Source organism: Sparus aurata, chromosome 18 (assembly GCF_900880675.1).
Source record: "Sparus aurata chromosome 18, fSpaAur1.1, whole genome shotgun sequence".
In the NCBI taxonomy this organism is placed as follows: domain Eukaryota; kingdom Metazoa; phylum Chordata; class Actinopteri; order Spariformes; family Sparidae; genus Sparus; species Sparus aurata.
Genome location: NC_044204.1, coordinates 27930401 through 27948785, shown reverse-complemented (window position 1 = coordinate 27948785; position 18385 = coordinate 27930401). Strand labels below are relative to the sequence as shown.

At 42.0% G+C, this 18385-nt stretch overlaps 1 protein-coding gene and 2 non-coding genes across 3 annotated transcripts in view; 2 read left to right on the top strand and 1 right to left on the bottom strand.

Annotated features, from left to right (window-relative positions):
* ccdc88b (coiled-coil domain containing 88B) overlaps positions 1 to 18385 on the bottom strand; it is a 51901-nt gene that overhangs the window by 11890 nt on the left and 21626 nt on the right. The window contains exons 11-23 of the mRNA XM_030397163.1: positions 16815 to 16961; positions 16574 to 16718; positions 16228 to 16343; positions 15882 to 15950; positions 12591 to 13289; positions 11611 to 11790; positions 9341 to 9681; positions 9005 to 9164; positions 7438 to 7836; positions 5615 to 5776; positions 4705 to 4961; positions 4331 to 4474; positions 2290 to 2476 (exon numbers count right to left, since the gene is read on the bottom strand). Of these exons, the coding sequence (XP_030253023.1) occupies positions 2290 to 2476; positions 4331 to 4474; positions 4705 to 4961; positions 5615 to 5776; positions 7438 to 7836; positions 9005 to 9164; positions 9341 to 9681; positions 11611 to 11790; positions 12591 to 13289; positions 15882 to 15950; positions 16228 to 16343; positions 16574 to 16718; positions 16815 to 16961 (3006 nt within the window). The remainder of the gene's footprint in view (positions 1 to 2289; positions 2477 to 4330; positions 4475 to 4704; positions 4962 to 5614; positions 5777 to 7437; positions 7837 to 9004; positions 9165 to 9340; positions 9682 to 11610; positions 11791 to 12590; positions 13290 to 15881; positions 15951 to 16227; positions 16344 to 16573; positions 16719 to 16814; positions 16962 to 18385) is intronic.
* Positions 14640 to 14712, top strand: trnav-uac (transfer RNA valine (anticodon UAC)). The gene has a single exon. It is a non-coding gene; the product is annotated as a tRNA-Val (tRNA).
* On the top strand, positions 17770 to 17842 carry trnav-uac (transfer RNA valine (anticodon UAC)). Its single transcript has one exon. It is a non-coding gene; the product is annotated as a tRNA-Val (tRNA).

Below are 18385 nucleotides of genomic sequence, written 5' to 3'. Positions count from 1 at the left end.
CCTATAAAAATTCATAGCTGAAATAAAGCCACAAGGCTGCTTATTTGACATTTTCTAGAGGTCGCTATCAAGCCATTTCTCCACACCCATGTGAAAAACACATACATTTTTTTATTTTTTTATTTCGCCTTCTGATACCTGTGCAAAGTTTCAAGTACAGCAAGCACTTAACAATGTGTTCAAAAAGCAGAAAAATAATAATATCTACAAGAAATTACTTGTTCCTCAGGCCTCTGTTAACAAGAAATAGAAAACAGAGTGGATCTGTAAGGATCCCTTTGCAGGTTGAATCAAATTAATTTGAATATTAGTTAACAGTACTGAATGTGTCAGCTTTGTAAAATGTCTATTATTTGACTAAATGTATGGTTTATACATCAAAGGTACTTTATAACCTGTCAGAACAAGGTAGGCATGAATACAGAGCTCACATCTCGACACTTACTGACACGGCTGCAATCTGCAGCCTCACAAATGACCAAAGAATTCATGCAGCGGCTCTGTGAAGCTATCTGTACAGACCTATTCCTGAGCTAAATAAAGACTATTCAAGCTATTCAAAGCAGAGTAAACGACGAAGGCTAACAAAGTGCAAAGCCACCTGATGTGTTGAGCGCAACTTCTATACAGAGCACGAAAGAAGAAAACTGGGAGTTAATGTCTCGGCCTATTTCTATACACCTGAATAGACGTTGAGGCTTAGAAAACCACAAACTCCATCTAAAACCTGAAACGGGCACTGATTATGCACGATTATACAGATCTTATACATTATTCAAAGACTCCTTTACAGAACATCTCTCCTAATATCCTATTTCTGTTTCCAAATAGTTTTGCTGTCCAATCCAAACCCATCAGTTCGCACAGCTGCTGCAAAGGTTAACTGAGACCACACAGGCTCCAGACTGAACTTGTAATCAAAGAGAAGTGTCGGCAACCTCTCCACTTCTCCAATTTCCCTCTGAAACACAATATAACGAGAAGCCAAGGCGTCTGATTGGACTACCTACAATCTGGCGTTTTGGGGGGCTGAATGATCCGTCCAGTGTGGCACATGGGAATGCTGACACTTGAACATTTATAACAGTGTTGTGAGTTGAGGGGCAGCTTCTCTTTAGTGGGTGAAAGCAACAAATCAGGCAAAACAAAAAAAGGGAACTAGAAAATTTGTTTTTTGTGACAGGAGTGCATTAGCATCTAGCATGAATCTGCTACAACAGTAGTTAGCCACATTAATTAAGTTCAGCTCGATTACATATCACAACTGTATTGTAATGTGGAGCTTCTGCCAGCTTGAGATTAGCAATTAGCTTAGCACAAAGACTGAAGCCAGTGGGAAAACAACTAGCCTGGCTCTGTGCAAATTATTATTATCATTATTATTATTATTATAAAGATCAGAAATTAATATGTTGTTTATGTTGTTCTGGTTGCCTGGCAATTGCTCAGAGCCATAAAAAAAAAAAAAGAATCCAGCTAATGACGTCCATATAAATTCACAATAATTATAATAATACGTAAGCTTGCATGGTGCTGGTGGGTGCTAATCAGGAGCCAGCTAATTATTTACCTTATGGATATGAGAGTGTTATCTATCCTCCTAATCTAACTGTATTTACTCAAATGTCCAACTATTCCTTTAAAGTGTGGTATTTCCTACCTGAAAAATGTGTGTCCAGACATACATTTTTTGAGCAGCAGCAGCTTGAAGCAGCCAAAGGTAAAATCTGCTGTTTGACTTCCTAAACTCTGTACAGGAAGTCACTTTCCACCTGTTTCATCCCTTTTCTGCTCTAAGGACTTTTCATACTCAGTGCTTCTTTGACAGCATTAAATAGAAGACTAAAGCAGTTATGATGGCAACACTTGTCCCCACTCCTTATTCACTGATTGGTACTCATGTTTTGTTTAGACCAGTATATAATTTTTATGGTGTTCACAGCTGAAACTGGCTTTAAATAAAGTATTAGAAATGATGATATGATACTGTAGCTGTTCCTCCCTGACCACAACTATGTAATACTCCCTAAAACCTGCAATGAGGTCCTAATACATTTTGTTTGATTTCCCAATAATGCTTTAAATAAATATGTTTTTTTTTATTTCAAGTGCGAAATATATCCGAGTGTCACCGCTGTGAAGCACTAAATCCCTTTTTTGCATGTTAATGGTGGGATAGCGGCTGGAATACAAAACAGCTGTGTGTATCTGCAGGTGTGTAGAAACATTTGCTGTGTGTGTGTGTGTGTGTGTGTGTGTGTGTGTGTGTGTGTGTGTGTGTTTTAATACCTGGTACTGGCTGGTGAGGCGGGCGCTGCTGAGGTCCAGGCTCTGGTTGGTTTCCCTCAGAGTGCTGAGTTCCCCTTCCAGTCGCGTCCGTTCCAGCTGGGAGGCGCTCAGCTCCCCCCTCAGCACCGAGCCCTGAGCGAGCAGCTCCGCCTGCAACGCCAACCACTCCTTCTGCTGGGCCTGCAGCCTACAACAACAACACACACACACACACACACACACACAGGCTTAACTGAAACTGTTGTGTGTCCTGTAAAGTGCTGTGTATCATTGTAAAGTAAGCGCTTTTTAACTGTAGCCCTTTATTATACTGCTATTACACAGCATGATGGACCCACGCAAAGCCAGATATCAACTTAGAGGACACATCTGACATTGTCTCGAACAAAATGGTTGAAAAGCACATTACGGGGGTCACTCAGTGAGTTTTAGATCACTGCTTACCAAACACTGACATTGTCGAGGTAAGCAATCATCTTTGTTTCATGTTGTAATGAGAACTGTAATGAGGTGAGATGAAACTCCTAATGATCACCGTGGGGGACAGCTGGTAATATTCAGTAATAAACAGCACACATTTTATGTTCCCAATGTGGATTCAAAGTGTTTTGGAAATAAACTTTAAACTGAGCCCGTGTACAGCGTAGCTCCATATTAAACAAATCAGCTGCTTTCCACATAACTTCTTTAGAGCTGTAATCAAACATTATGTTCATTATTGATGAAATCTATCATTATCCACCATTAGTCGATCAGCAGTTTGGTCTACAAAATGTCCATGGTGGAATGTCTTGTGCTGTCCAACCAAGAATCCAAAACACAAAGAAAAGTGTTAAAAAAAACACCAGAAGACATTCATCGTCGAAAAGATGGAACTCTTTTTTTCTAAACTTAGCATTGGTGCGCTATTATAAGAGCATTTTTTGTTATATTCATTGGAAATCTATTCACATCTGGACATAAGTAAATAAATTTAATGATCTATTATTATAATAATCTTTGGAAGTGGAAGTTAAAGTGAGCGATGACAACAATGTACTGTGCTCTCAGTATTCAGCCCCTGAGCCTGTTGTCCAACAGTTAACCCAGTTAGCACAGCTAACAGCAGTAATTGCCCGGCTGCTTTACCTTTTCAGACTGAGCTACATTTGTGATTGGTATTTTGCTTGTGTTTATATGATTGTGGCATTGAACAACGTTGTTAAATTATGTATTTATTAGACTTAAAAAGCAAAGATGGCTTGGTGAATGTAGCAAAGCTGCTAGCCGCTAACACATCTCCCAGCTAGCCAGCGAGAATGTCGGGTAGTTCACCTTTATATCTTTTGGTGGAAGCTGAAGTAAGGGGGTGGGAATTTTTGTTTGATCTTGCTGGTTTCACCTGCCTCAGCTTTAAAACGTGCAATAATTGATCTTATTAGCAATTTTTTCACTTTATATTAGCTCTGATTTTTTCCAGCATCTACTGAGAAAAACATCTGTCTCTTTAGCTGCTAAATGCTCGACTATGCTCACCAGCTAGTTGTTGACATTGTCTGTTTACTGTTCTCCGATATTGTACCTTTGATGATCGTGATAATACAACAGCTGAAATACAATGAGCTGAAACTTCCTATAGCGCTCTGTAACGCTGAAGGAAGTCTGGATTCAGGTTATATGTTCATCACAATGGCAGCCCACATTGTAATTTCATATTTATTAAAGGTATTGAATTTATGAAGTCCAAAAGCTTTGGGTTCAAGAATTCAGCTTGTAAAATAGTCAAACAAGCCTTTATGTGTGCCTCATGTATTCCTGCGCCTTTTGCTTGGCTCCACAAAGGCTTCGACCGAGAGGACAATATGAATTCTCTGCATTCCTGAGGTGCATTTGTATTCACACCAATTCCTGTGTTCCTGCCCGTTTTTCATATTGAAGATTTAATGGTGCTGCTGCCTGATATTCACAGCGACGTGCATGCAGTGAGAGCAGAGGAATGAAAGGATGATCAGATCTCTTGAATGTGATGCGGCTGGAGCTGAATGGTGAGCGTGTTTGTTACCTCTCGTTGTCTTCTTTCAGCCTCTCCAGCTCTCGTTCTCTCTCCAGTCTGCTCTGGGCCTCTGCCTCCATCTCCTCTCTCTCCATTTTCATCTCCTGCTCTCTCTCCTCCAGCTGGGTTTTACCATCCAGGAGCTCCTTGTACCTTTAGAGCAAAAACACATCATTTACCCAAACATTAAAAGAAGAAAGTATGACGAGTGTTTGTTCTGAACATTTTGTATTAGTGGATGTGTGTGGTGTTCTTGTTTATCTTTTTTCCGTTAAGAGAACAGAAAGTCCTGAACGAGGATAGAAAATTCTCCACAGTCAGCATTTCCTGTTTTTCAGTTTATATTGATTGACTGATTGGATGCAGTCATTGTGTGTTTGTACCTGGCCTCCAGCTCCCTGTGCTGGGCCTCCAAGCTGCGATTGTTGGTCCTCAGCTGAGAGTGTTTGTCCAGCAGCTCCTCCAGCTCCACCTCCTGACGCTGCTGCAGGGCCGTCATCCGCTCATGGTCCCGCCTCAGAGCCTCCGTCCTGGCCACTGACTCCTCCCGCTCCCGCGCCCACACCTTGGACTCGGCCTCCAGAGCTGCACACCGGGCCTCGCTCTCGCTGCAGCGCCCATTCAGTGACGCTTGCTCCACCTGCATGAGTGTGTTTTATGTAAATTCAAGAAATAAAGATTATTTTGCCCACGATAACGATAATATCACGATACAGCGATAATCGATATATTGCAAGAAATTTCATCCACGATACATCACGATATCTGTGTCACTGAAGAAATTCAGAATTTATTGACTGCACTGAATCCATCTCAAAGGAATTACAAAACACTGTCAATCAATTTCACATGAATGACAGCCAAGTAAAACAAAGTGTATACTGTACAATAACACACACACTGACCACAACTTAAATATTGTTAAATATCGATATTTGGCGTCAGTGTATCGATAAGGTACCTCAAGGCGATATATTGCGATATATCGTAGTATCGATATTTTGGTACACCCCTACTATATTACCTAAATAAATACCATTAACGTGAATATGTTGTATATGTATCAATTGATTAGACTCTTGCCTTTTTGGTTATTGGGGTCATTTTCAAAAGGAAAGCATCATCAACAAAAATAATCCAGGCACAATGTGAAGTTGACAACTGTAAACTCAGAGTTAACAGCCACGTTAGCAGCTCTATGAATCGTAAAACCCTAATGACCAAAACGTTTGGATGGACCAGCTTGTTAAACTCGGCCATAATTCTGGTCTCTATCTGTGTGTGTTTGTTCACCTGCAGCTGGGTGTTGAGCGTCTGTAGTCTGGTGCAGGACTCCTGCAGGCTGAGGGAGTGCCGACGCAGAGCTTCCAGCTGCTCCTTGAGGTGCTCGCACGCCTCCTGGGACTGGGACAGGCGCGACAGCAAAGCCTCCTGTGCTGCAACTGCCAACGCTTTCTAAGAGAGAGAAATGTCATATTGAGAGATAGAGAGAGTCCATAGACATGTAGAGGAGCAGCTGTGTCAGAGGCTGAGCTGCCTTTGGTGTCACACGGTGCTCAAAATATCCATATTCTTTACACCTGAATCTGCAGCTGACCTTTCACAGCCTTCCATTAAACTATGTTTGTATCAATCTATAAATACAGAGATGGAATACGTCGTCTATGTAACCGAGGTAACAGGGATGTCGAACATAAAGGTTGGGAATATAAACAGTACTATTGGTCCACAGTTGTTGTTTACTGCAAGACTTCAGTGAGGTGAATATTTGCACAGGCGTTTTCTAATCCAGTCAGCAAGTCTGCACACGTATTATGATTCTTGACTGCGCAATCTGCTCCGATAAATAAACAACTGTGTTGATTTGGCATCCTGACGGATGGATTTGAAATTAAAAGACAGTGTTGTATTTTGCCAAATTGCTGATGGTATGAAATCTGGTGTTTTTATCCAAAATTTAAATGAGTCTGAATTTATTTGAGCATTTTCTGCCAGTACTGGCAAAGCCGCAACACATTTCATGTGTGAGTCATCTAAAAAGTCTGGAACTCGGCTCTTTTTTTTTTTCTTGGATGCTTTCATATTTCCTCCCAGCACCTGCCTGAATCATCCTGACACACAGGGGATTCCTGCTTCTTTCTCTTTTAGATTTCCTGCCAGTGTCAACAGTGGAAAGTAACTATGTACATTTGCTCCGGTACCAGTTGTGGAATGTAAAATAGTACATTTACTCAAGTACTGTATTCATGCATAGCCGTTGTCCTTTTAAAGCAAGCATTAAAGCACAGTGTTCTAATACTTGTCTTTACCAACTTAGTCATTATGACCACCTTACTAATGATTATTTCACATAAATCACATTAAACTAACAATATGTTCCCATATTGTTATGGCCAAAACTATTTGATATTTGATTTTGTTGCCTAGTCTGAGCATTTATGATGTCCTCCTGGAGGTTTCACAATATAAAGATTTGAATTGTTTAAGCAAACACACATTGCAGTATTATTTTGAGGGCACTACTTGTAATAAAGGATTCAACATCTTGTTTTACTTGAATAAAAGATCTTCTTACACTACTGAGTGATGTGTGATGTGTGATGTGCGTAAACTGCAGGAACTAAACCCCTAAAAGGTGCCTTTCTTCATCCATCCTAATCTAAAACTTCAGATCCTGACAGCGCAACTTCAGTAGTAAACCTACAGAGCGATGCATGGAATGAAATTCCCAACCTTGGCGGTGCTGGAGCCGCTCCCGTACAGCTTCATGTGAGAGTCTGTGTGTGTGTCTGTATGTGTGTGTGTGCGTGTTTGAGAGCGAGTGAAACAGTAAGAGCTACAGCAGAAGAGATAAGGAAGATTAACAGTAGCCGAGGTGACATTATAAAAACTGATGAGCAGAGATAAAGCAGTAGTTCTGGAAATAAAGTGCTGCACTCGGGGAAGTGGCGGCCTACTGTGAGCTGATAGCTGCGAAACATCCCTAGGGCAAGAATTTCAACATAATGTAGATCATCGCCGACACACAGAAATTGCACTGAACCACACAGACACCCTGTGAATGAGATTCTCACACATACACACCCACCAGACATATATTCAAACACGAGACACACCTCTTTTTCCAGCTCTATCAACCTCTCACTCAGCTGCCTCTCAGACTCTCCGGGGGCGTGATCATGGATCGCAGAGAGGTCACGACCTTTGCCAGCTTCAGGGGATTGATCCCGATGTGACGTCTCCAAGGTGTGTGTCTGACAAGCGGGCGTTTGGTTGGAGGAGTCTGAATTTGAATTTGACGTAGCGTCGGCCTCCGCACTTCCTCTTCTCTTTTCCAGCTGGAGCAGAGATTCACTCTTCTGAAGGCTCTGCGAGAGCGACTCGACTTTCTCCTGGGATTGGTCGAGAGAAGCGCTTGTCGTCTTTAGTTCAGCCTCGGCTTTGTGGAGTTTTTGGCTCAGACGTTGGACTTCAGCCGACAGTTCCTGAGAATGTGCCTGCTCCTTGGATAAGTCCTGATGAGCGAGAGAGAGAAAAGGGGAAACGCAGTGTTGAATGGTTATATGTGGGAAATAAAATGATGGTACACAGTCTGTGCAGCACTACATAGAAAGTTAGCTGGTCTATCTTTATAGGGTCATTGTAATACTTACAAGTATGCAGAGTCTGCTTACAGCCAGTTAACTTTTACAAAAAGACTGTTTTCCCTTCAGAGATTCAAAAGGGTTTTTATTGTTGTTTTTCAAGCATGGAGTGGCGTAAACTGAGATTTTAAACACTTACGAATGATCAGAAATTGCGGCATCACTGACAAATCCGTAGAATGTAACTCATTGCATGTGGGTATTTGTCAGCAGAAAGATGCTGCTTTTATTGTTCTATTGTGGGAACTCTTGAGTGAACACTATAGCACATGGGAATCATACTGGCATGTGGGCACAGCTGCCCCCACGAAGAGTGCCAGGCTTTGAAGCCAGTTTTCGTCGTGGCCAAACTGTGTAATTGTAACATCACATGATGAACTGGGGCCCAGAAAGACTTTTGTGCATAAGCTTATATTGTGAAACAAAATCATTCTATCATTGAAGTTAGCTGGCTCGGTTGTAAGTCTCTAGCGTGCATTGCACTATAGGCTGCACATCGTGGGAGATCCGGGTATTTTCTTACCCAGGAAGTCGAGCCATTTTGGCTATGGCACATTATTTAAGGCTAACCCAAAGTTACCATCACCCTGGTTGCCGATCTTAAGGATATTTGCTAACGCAGGGGCTGTGTCCCCCTAAATATATATCATGATCACGGCCCTGAGGTATTGTGTTCCTGGTTTGTTTTAATTACCTTTTTAATTTCCATCTGTGAGCACAGTCTCCATTCCCCATGTTGCATAGTGGAACAATAAGTCCATCAACAGACAACAACGCTGACAAATCCAGCAAACAGCGTCGTTTGTCATTTTTCCAGTATGAACACACAGACAGAAACATTATAGGATTAACTATTATTAATAAGAATTTATTTAATAAGAACAAATCCCTGTTTTTAAAAGGATTTTCTGCTGTCTAGATAAGCAAAGAAAGCTGAGTTTACACTCCTCTACATCCCTGCAGCAGTGATTACTCTGGGTGACTACAGTAGCACGTCACACAAACACACACACATACACACACACACACACACACACACCTGGGAGAGAGAGCTAATCTTGGCCTGAGCGTCTGCGTACTGCTCCTGCAGCTGCTGTTTTCCCTCCTCCATGCTGGTTAATTGACCGCTGAGCTCTTTCTCCAGGTCCTGTAGCCGAGTGCAGAGCTCTTTGGATTCAGACAGCTGCTGACACACACACCTGCACGGACACACACGTCGGCAGCAACACAGGTCAGACTCAGGTCGAATTACGATAGACTTGACATTATAGATAAATGCATATGTGGCCGGGTATCCCTCTCCGGTGCCTTGTTAAGTTAATTGCGTGCCTCAGCTTGTGATTAAGGTTAAATGTGTGAGCATGAAGGTGTGTACCTGTGCTCAGCGTCCAGAGCCCGAGCTCTCTGGTTGCTGTGCTCCAGGGCCAGGGTCGTGCTCTCCAGCTGCTGCCTCAGCCTCGCCGCCTCCCTCTCTCTCTGCCTCCCCTCCTTCCTTTGGCCATCCAGCTCTGACTGACAGACCTCTTTCTCCTGCTCCAGCCTCGAGGTCTCCAGCAGCGCCTGGTCTCGCGCCCGGGCCAGAGATTGGGCCTCTAAGGTGGCCTCGCGGAGCTCTGCCTCCAGCTCCTCCTCCCGACGACGAGAGGTCTCCAAACTCCGACCTTGACGTTCCAGCTCGGACCTGAGAGTCTGAACGGTGAGCTCCAACTGGTCGCCCTGGCAAAAGAGACAAAATGGATGATTAACGCTTTTTGGTTCTTGCTGTTCACTTTAGATTAGATTAAATCTATTAATGATGAAATGGGACACTAGTTTAGCCTGCAATGCACAGTGGCAAATCACAAAGTAGACACATGTCGGACAGGTCACAATAGAAAATATAGGCTATAAGTTTTATTTATAGAAATAGGCCAAAAAATAAGGATGGAACAAATAAAACTGGCAGTAAATACGTCTTAATAAAATACAAATGTACCACCCAGAACATTTAAACAGCTTCTAAATCAAACATCTGTCTTAGTCTCTCCTTTTCACCCTTCCTCTTTGTGTATATACACACTTCAATTAAAACTTCCCGCTGAAGTTTTTCAGGTTTTTTTTTTCATTTTACTTTTTGCAAAAAAAATCTAATAAGTAACAGTGGGAAAATAAAAACGTACATCGTAATATGAAGACATTGCTGAGAACTCAATGTAATGACAAGTTAACGCAGTAAAATTACCAGGAATTACTGTATGATTTGGGTGATTACAGAGTAAAATTAATGCATAATATAGAGGCTTGGTTGGTAATTAGAACAAAATGAAACAGAAAGACTTATTGTACTTTGGTGTCACTTATTGCATCGTAAAGACAAGCTGTCAGGTGGGCAGGTGTGAAAAAAACCCACACAGGAAATGACATCTACATCCTCCAAAGTATCACTTCTGCAGTATAAAAATACCATGTTACATGTAAAAGATATTAAGAATATCACCACAGGAAATGACTGAATCAACACCACACTTTCAGTCATGCATCAGTACAGAGTCGTTCGCACAGGGATGAGGAAGTAAAGAAGAGGAGGATGTAGATGAGTTGTTATTTCCTATTTGGGTTTTATTCACCCCTACAGCTTCACGTTCCATTTAACACACGCTGCGATAATCTCCATTAAGTCAAGTCTTCTGCAGCGCTTTCTATAAATGATAAAGGGATAAAACAACTTAAAGGTTAAGGACTTTTGTGTTCAGAAATGAATGTTTTTGTATGCTTAGTTTTATGTATTCTAATTGAGTTTCACTTGCTCTGACAGATATCAGTGCTACAACACAGCTTTATGTATTATCATAAAGTTGGTTGGCATCACAGCAGCTGAATAAAAATCTATTTTCTCAGCCAGTGCTGAGTTAAAAGATAAGTGCAGTAACGTTCGGCCGTACAGGTACAATATGCCTTACCTCATAAAAAGAGGGTGGACAATACGGCAGAATATCACATCATGAGAAGAAGGATGGTGTACGCCTCTCTCTGAATGGGTATTCATGAATCCCTATTATGGTATTACTTTAATGCTGACTTAGCACTGCTCTTTGCCGTGGCTTGCAAATTCTCTGATGCCTTGCAATTTTGCTGCAAATAGAGCTTTAAACACAGCATCTGCATCACAAATCTCAAAGATGTTTTCATTGTTACGCTGAAACCTGTGCTGACAGGTTTCTTGTCAATATGTGAAGATCACGGGTCAAAACAGGCTCATTCTCTCAACACCGGTTGTATAATAATCTGTTGGTTGTCAGGCAGCAGCTTGAATCATCTGTTTCACTTCATGCTGTCAAATCCACCTCCTGCTGAACCATTCCTCCGAGCTATAATATAATTAGATTTCGGATAAAAATGCGAGACAAAAGACGTTTACTTGGAGAGTGAGCCGCTATCTAACGCAACGTATTTAATGTCACAAAGTAATTATTTAAAGAGATTACAGAATAATGAGATCAGCGACTGGGGATTTGAGTTGCATCATGAAAACTCTATTTCAGTCAGTTTGTACATTTTGTCTTCTCCCTCGTCTGTCTTCCCTCAAGTGAAATGACATCTGCCGTGGTCATGAACATGTTTGGTGTCACAGCTGCATCGTGTGTGTGTGTGTGTGTACTGTTCAACCTTGCGCTGGGCGGTGCGCATGGCGTCCATGGTGCTGCGTAGCGTGTCCCTGTCTCTCTCCAGCGCGGCCCGCTCTCCCTCCAGGGTGGCGATGACCGTGGTCTGCATCCTGTGGAGCTCGGCTTGGCTCCGCAGGCGGCACAGCTCTTCCTCCATTACCAGACCCTCCGACTGAAGAGCCTGAGAGTAAAAATGTTAGGATATCAAGAGTCTGTATATATATATATATATATATATATGTATATTTATATATATATATTACTGGAAATGCTCATTCCCTGTAAACATTTCAAAACTGGTTTGGTGGGTATTTTTTTATTATAAAGGTTATTTTTTAGTGCATTTTTTGAGTAACTTGCAGAGCTGGGGGGGAGAAAGAGAGGGGATGACATGCAGTAAAGGGACCAACTGAGCGACTGGGGCAAACCTGAACCAGTAAACAAGTATTTTTGTCAGATAAAGAGTGTAGAACGTGGACCCTAATACAAGAGACGACAGGCAGGCAGATCAATGGAAGAGCTTTAATTTAAATTAAACCCCAGGAACCGGTAAACAGGCGACTCAACAAAGAACTAATTGGAAATGGGACTTATTCTGTGTTGTGTTGCAAGTCGGAAGTCTGTATTTCCAACTGACAATCTAAATGCGCACCAGTGCGTTTGCTCCGGAAAACATGGACGCCCGCAGCAAAGGGACGTCTGTATGGAAAGTCTGTGAAATTTGCAAATCATTACTTAATTCTAAACCAGCTTTACTATCAAACCTTGCTTTAATTCATCCATCCATCCATTCATTCATTCATTCATTCATTCATTCATCCATTCATTCATCCGTCCATCCATCCGTCCATCCATCCATTCATCCATTCATCCATCCATCCATCCATCCGTCCATTCATCCATCCATCCATCCATTCATATATTCAATCATCTATCCATCTATCCATCCATCTATCCATCCATCCATCACTCCGTCCGTACCTCTATCTGCCTGCGGGCTTCTCCCAGACTCTCGGCAGCTTTCTTCAGGTGCTGCAGCTCGGCCTCCAGGACCACCAGCCTCTGCTCGGCCTCCCAGGTTTTCTTGCTCTGCTCTCCCAGCTTTGAGCGCAAATCCTGGGCCACCATCGCCTGTCTGTCAGCCTCCTCCTGGGCCTCCTGGAGCCGGAGCGTCAGAGGCTCCACATCAGTGCGAGACTGGGAACACACAGCCTGATCGGCAGCTGTATCCTCTTCTACACTGTTTGGATGATCTTGGATCTCTGGGCTTGTTGTTACCTCAGTCGGTTCTTTCTTCACTCCTCTTTCTTTCTCTTTCCTCTCTTTGTCTTTCTGCCCTCCCTCTGCCTCTCCTCTCCTTTTGGACTCCTCATCGCATGGTTCTCCTTTTACCCCTTGAAGATGGAGAACCTCTTCCCCGACTCCTGCTTCCCTGTGAGTCCCAATGATCTCTCCTCTTCTCTCCCTCTGCTCCATCATCCTCACCCTTCCTTCCCCCTCCCCCCTGCAGGATTCGGAGCCCTGGACTCCTCTCTCCACCTCGTCCTTCTCCTCCTCCTCCTCTCTGTCTGGCTTCCTCACTCTTTCCTCTTTTGTCTCGTCTTCTGGGTGCTGCAGTTTGGTCACCAGCTCTTCCAGGCGCTGCTTCAAGGTGGCATTTTCATTCTTCAAGTTTTGAAACTGGAAAAAGTAAAAGTAGTAAAAACAGACACGTTCAATGCTTTGCACAGCTGAGAATCTCCTGCATTTTTTCTCTTCCTTTGTATTGAACATGACTGGACTTGAATGCATTGAAACCAACCATTGTTCTCTCTAACATCCAGGTTCAATACAAGGAAGTCAAAAAGAAGGAAGACAGAAATGAAAGAAAGATAAGTGCCAGCAGGGAAATGAGAGATTGATTTAAATGATTTGTGGTTGGTTATAAAATACACTGTACAAAGACCTTCACACATAACCACAGTAAACTACAGCACACAGTCATCAGTCCAGACTGAGCAGCCTGTAAAGTAAGACAGGCAGAAGCTAACATGAGTAATAAAAACTGTATAATCCAGACAATATAAATAGTATATAATTAAAAAAACAAACAAACATTTGGACAGCTGCATCGTCGCCACTGTTTTCCATTGATCTGCAGATTGATCCATAACAAGCTCATTATGGTTAATTCAATAAAGCTGACGCAGCTGCTGTAGATGTTTACAACTGTTTGAGGCGAGAAAACACATGTTCACCTGCTGCATGTTGGCACTCAGCTGTGAGTTTATCTAATCGTATCATCTTGTGGAGAGCACAGTATTAACTGTAAGTTAGTCAGAGTTAGTCTTGTCTCATGCTCTGTGTGATTTGAGATACATTTGAGATATTTCTACCTTTTTAAACTACTCTAACAATTAATTAATTAATCAATTAATAATAGACAATAATTCTAACCAATTAATTTTCTGTTGACTAACTGGCAGGACAGAATAAGACAACCAGTGACAGCACAAAGACATGATATATTTTTCATGTAAGGCAAGTAAATGTCTGATATAGATTCGGTATCTGGCATTTTGGTGCAATTTGTGAATTTGTGAATAATAAATAATTGGTAATTTTGTCAATTTGCTTTAAATGTAATGTATATGTGTGTGTGTGTGTGTGTGTGTGTGTATGTGTGTGTGTGTAGATATATACAACTATGCCACATACTCCTACCGTACTCTTATCCCCTTATGCCCTCAGGCCCGTTGTTACGTTAACACAATGCTTCCACATTGGACAATTTTAAATTATGTGCAATCCGATATTGCCATGTTGGTGCCTAAACCTAACCAGAGTATTTCTGTTGTCTAAATCCAAGACTAGAAAAGAAATGGAAAGTAATACGTTAACAGCATAATGTATGTTACAAATAAGGTTCTGAACCCACCTCCTGAGTGAGAGTCAAGTGTCCGTCAGTGGGCGGTAGGTGGAGGGAAATCAATAAAACACCGCCATCGTATTAACTGATATAAGTTGCCACATAATGTTTGTGATTACAGAGGTTCTATAGTGTAGTGGTCATCACGTCTGCTTTACACGCAGAAGGTCCTGGGTTCAATCCCCAGTGGAACCAGATAACTTTCTTGGACTCTCCCTGTGAGTTTATATCCTGCTAAAACCCTGCTGCTCATAATGAAAATATAGCATATAATGTGCACAATCCATATATGCATATCTTTCATTTCATAGCTTACATACAGAACAGCTGTCTAACTTTTATGGTGTTGTAGAATATATCTAACTCTAGATAAATATCTCTCTATATATCTTGAGTTACAGAAAATAGATTGCTGATATATTCGGTATCACGGGAGGATTACTAACAGGATTACTATTTTAAAATAAAAAATGATGTACACATGACAACACTTCTTGAGTCTCACACAACATCACTCTGGTCTGGAGTGAGATACACTATTAAGATTTAATAAAAGTAATCTTATTGATGCATTTTCTCAAGTCTCTATGTGTTTGATGTTGTGGTAATCCAAAAGTAATAGAGAGTAACATTACTCTAATATTTTGATGCTTGGGTTACATTACTAACTACTTTTTTTAACAGGTAATTAGTGACTTTGTTGGTGAGCTCTTGTTTGAATTGAGTTTGTAAATGATTTAGACTTGTTTTCTCATCCCCGAAGAAAACAAAAACAAACAAACTCTAGCAAGAATGCAAGAAAAATAGGTTTAGACATTCCTTGTTTTCAGTCGTTTGTGATTTACGGTTCTCATTCTGGATTGTTGACATCTTTGTGTTTTTAATTTATGTGCCTGCTGAGTAAGACATCAGCCTAATCCTTCGATATTTCTATTTATTTTGATATAAAGCCCCCCATTTTACCTTCCCATATCTCCCTTGTCTATCTATGATGGTCTTAACCCTTCAAAAATAAATAAAAAAATACATACATGAATAGGTTGTTTTTCATCCAAAGACTGTATTTTGCTCAGATTCACTGACATTATCTCCTGGATATGATGTCTCTGTGTAACATCAGCCTTCAAAAGCGAAGTGCGTTCTTCAGCAGCCACATAATTAAAACAGTTTAGAGTAATTTGCCTGTTTTCTGCCCGTGTTACAGGCAAAAATACACATCCACAGCTCATTTAGGTCAAATAACGGATGCTTTGTGGCTGTTTTGAAAGATGACAGCCTTTTGTTGCTCCACATTGTATCTCACAAAGCCTCCGGAGTCTCCCAAATACCTTGTGTATTTCCATTATACGAGTCTTTCAGCTCACCTCTCTGAGTGTGTTCTGGTGCTCCATCTCCAGGCCAGCCAGCTCATCCTTTGCATCTGGAGAATCAGCCTGCAGCGAGAGGAGATGGATGTTTAATTCCTCCAACTGATGCTTCCTGCTGTCCTCGCTTCATTTGCATCTACATACTGTAAGCCCAGATAGAGAGGAGCTTCATGTCTGACTTCAGAGAGGCCAGGTGGACTTGAAGTGCTGCCTGCTGTTATTTTCATTTCATTCACTTGACTGTAATGGATATGTTCTGCTACAGTGCAGACAATTAAGTCCTGTTATCTGTGATCTGCTCTAACATTTAACCCGGGACAAACTAGGCCCCCTGAACCCTGACCTCCTGCTGGGCCTGCAGCTCCTCCAGTCGTCTCCTCAGCTCTGCGTTCTCCTGCTCCGCTCCCAGCAGCCTCAGCGTCGAGGCCTCACCAACCTCCACACTCAGCGGCTTCTGATCTGAGACAGCGAGGGGGAGAAATAAAGAATAAAGGAGAAAGAAGATGACAAAAAGAAGATGAAGAGAGGCGGAGGAAAAAATGGAGAAAAAGAGAAATGGATCTTTAAAGAGATTCACTTGGTTATTGTTGATTGATGACCTGTGGGCCGGTGTTTCCTCCGCATATATTCTCTTATCAGTTAATTAAAATGTCTTAAATGACAAGGTGCGGAGAAGCAGGTGCACTGACCAATCAGGGTGCTCAGCTCCTCGTCAGAGTCCGGTTCTGACTGGAGGAATCGTCGGGGGGCGCTGTGGCCGTGCCTCAGGTCTGCCTCGAGGCTCATGTTCATCTCCAGCAGCTCGTCAACGCGCTGCCTCTCGGTTTCCCGCTCCTACACACACACGCACACAGGTATTTCCTCCAATGCCATAACAGTGCATGTGCAAGTACATTTCTTCACATGCTTAATAACACACTTCAAACCCACCGCTTGCACATCTATGATTCTCTGACGCAGCAGAAGATTGTCCCTCTCGAGCTCCCTTAGCGAGGAGCAGCGCGCCCGTGCGTCCACCAGCTGCCCCTCCAGAAGAGCCTTGGTCTCCTGCAGCGCTGCACACAGCTGCTGCTGCTCCTGCAGATGACATCATTCATTTAGGTGTCTTTTTTCAGAGCCAGTCAGTCTTTGATCCACATCGTCGGCTTTCGGCTTCAGCAGAGGGCAGAATCAACAGTAAACGTGGTGATTTGTGATTTGTGAATTGGCTTCAGCAGATAAAGTTGAGATAGTCAGGATTTTAGGGATTCTGTGAGAAAGGGTTAGTTTAGTTTACTTTGTTCTGTTCCCACCTCTTCGTACCTGCAATACTCATTTCTAATTTTACTTGTACTTGATGGGAAGTAGCAGAGTACAAATACTTTGCTACTTAACTTAAGTTGATTTTTCAGGTATCTGTACTTTACTACAAGTATTTACTTTTCTGACAACTTTTCTGTCAACTTATGCACCTTCCACTCCTTACATTTTCAAAACAGGCTCGTTACTTACTGATTTCAACCTATCAGAGCACATCAGACAGGGGAGAGTGAGATTCAAATGGAGAGAAAAGGCCTGTGAGTGTCTCGCATCTGCAGAGAACCTGCAGCCCTCTGCCTGGATTTTTTAGTCTTTTTCTTCTCTATACCAAACGGAAATGTCGATATTTGACGTCCTGGGAATGAGACTCAACCGTCAACTGTCTCTCTTGGTGCATTTACAAACGGCTCGGACAAATCCCTCGTTTTTACACAAGTGTCTGTACTTCTGCTTGAGTAAAGACTGTGCAGACTTTTGCCACCGCTGCCCTTCGTGTAGAAATCATCAGTACATATAGAACATAGTGCTGAGTATTACAACTGTAGTGTCGTACGTTTCAAAGTACAGAATCTCATCTTCCTATACAGGTTCTATAGTGTAGTGGTCATCACGTCTGCTTTACACGCAGAAGGTCCTGGGTTCAATCCCCAGTGGAACCATTGATCTTTCTTGCATTCTCACTCTAAGCTACTAGGTTCAATATCTGCCACATGTACTCATGTTCACTACTATCTATTTCTTTGCCTTACTTGCCGCCAATATACAAAACACATGAGTCTTATACAAATGGGGCACTGTGATGATGCTGGTTACTGAACATTGATCAGATTTTTGGATCACATAAGGTTTGTTTTTTTTGTATTTTGTTTGTCACTGAGGCAAATTCTACAGATTGTAAACAAGCCAACATTTCAGCCGCGTCATCTAAACCGCTTTATTTAGAGGTTAAAACCTAAAGTGAGCACACTCTAAATGTTGGTAATAACCTGTCTCATTATATTTTTTACCCCCTGAACCTTCGTAAAGTGATCTCTCTCTCTCTCTCTCTCTCTCTCTCTGTTCTCAGCTCTCCATAATTAATTTGGTAAGTACAATGTTGATATAATGGAATTGGGAACTGAATTAAGAATTATGGCATATACTATGCAAAAAAGACCCGCTCAACATCAGCCCCTGTGGTTTTATCAACCACACAAAGGATC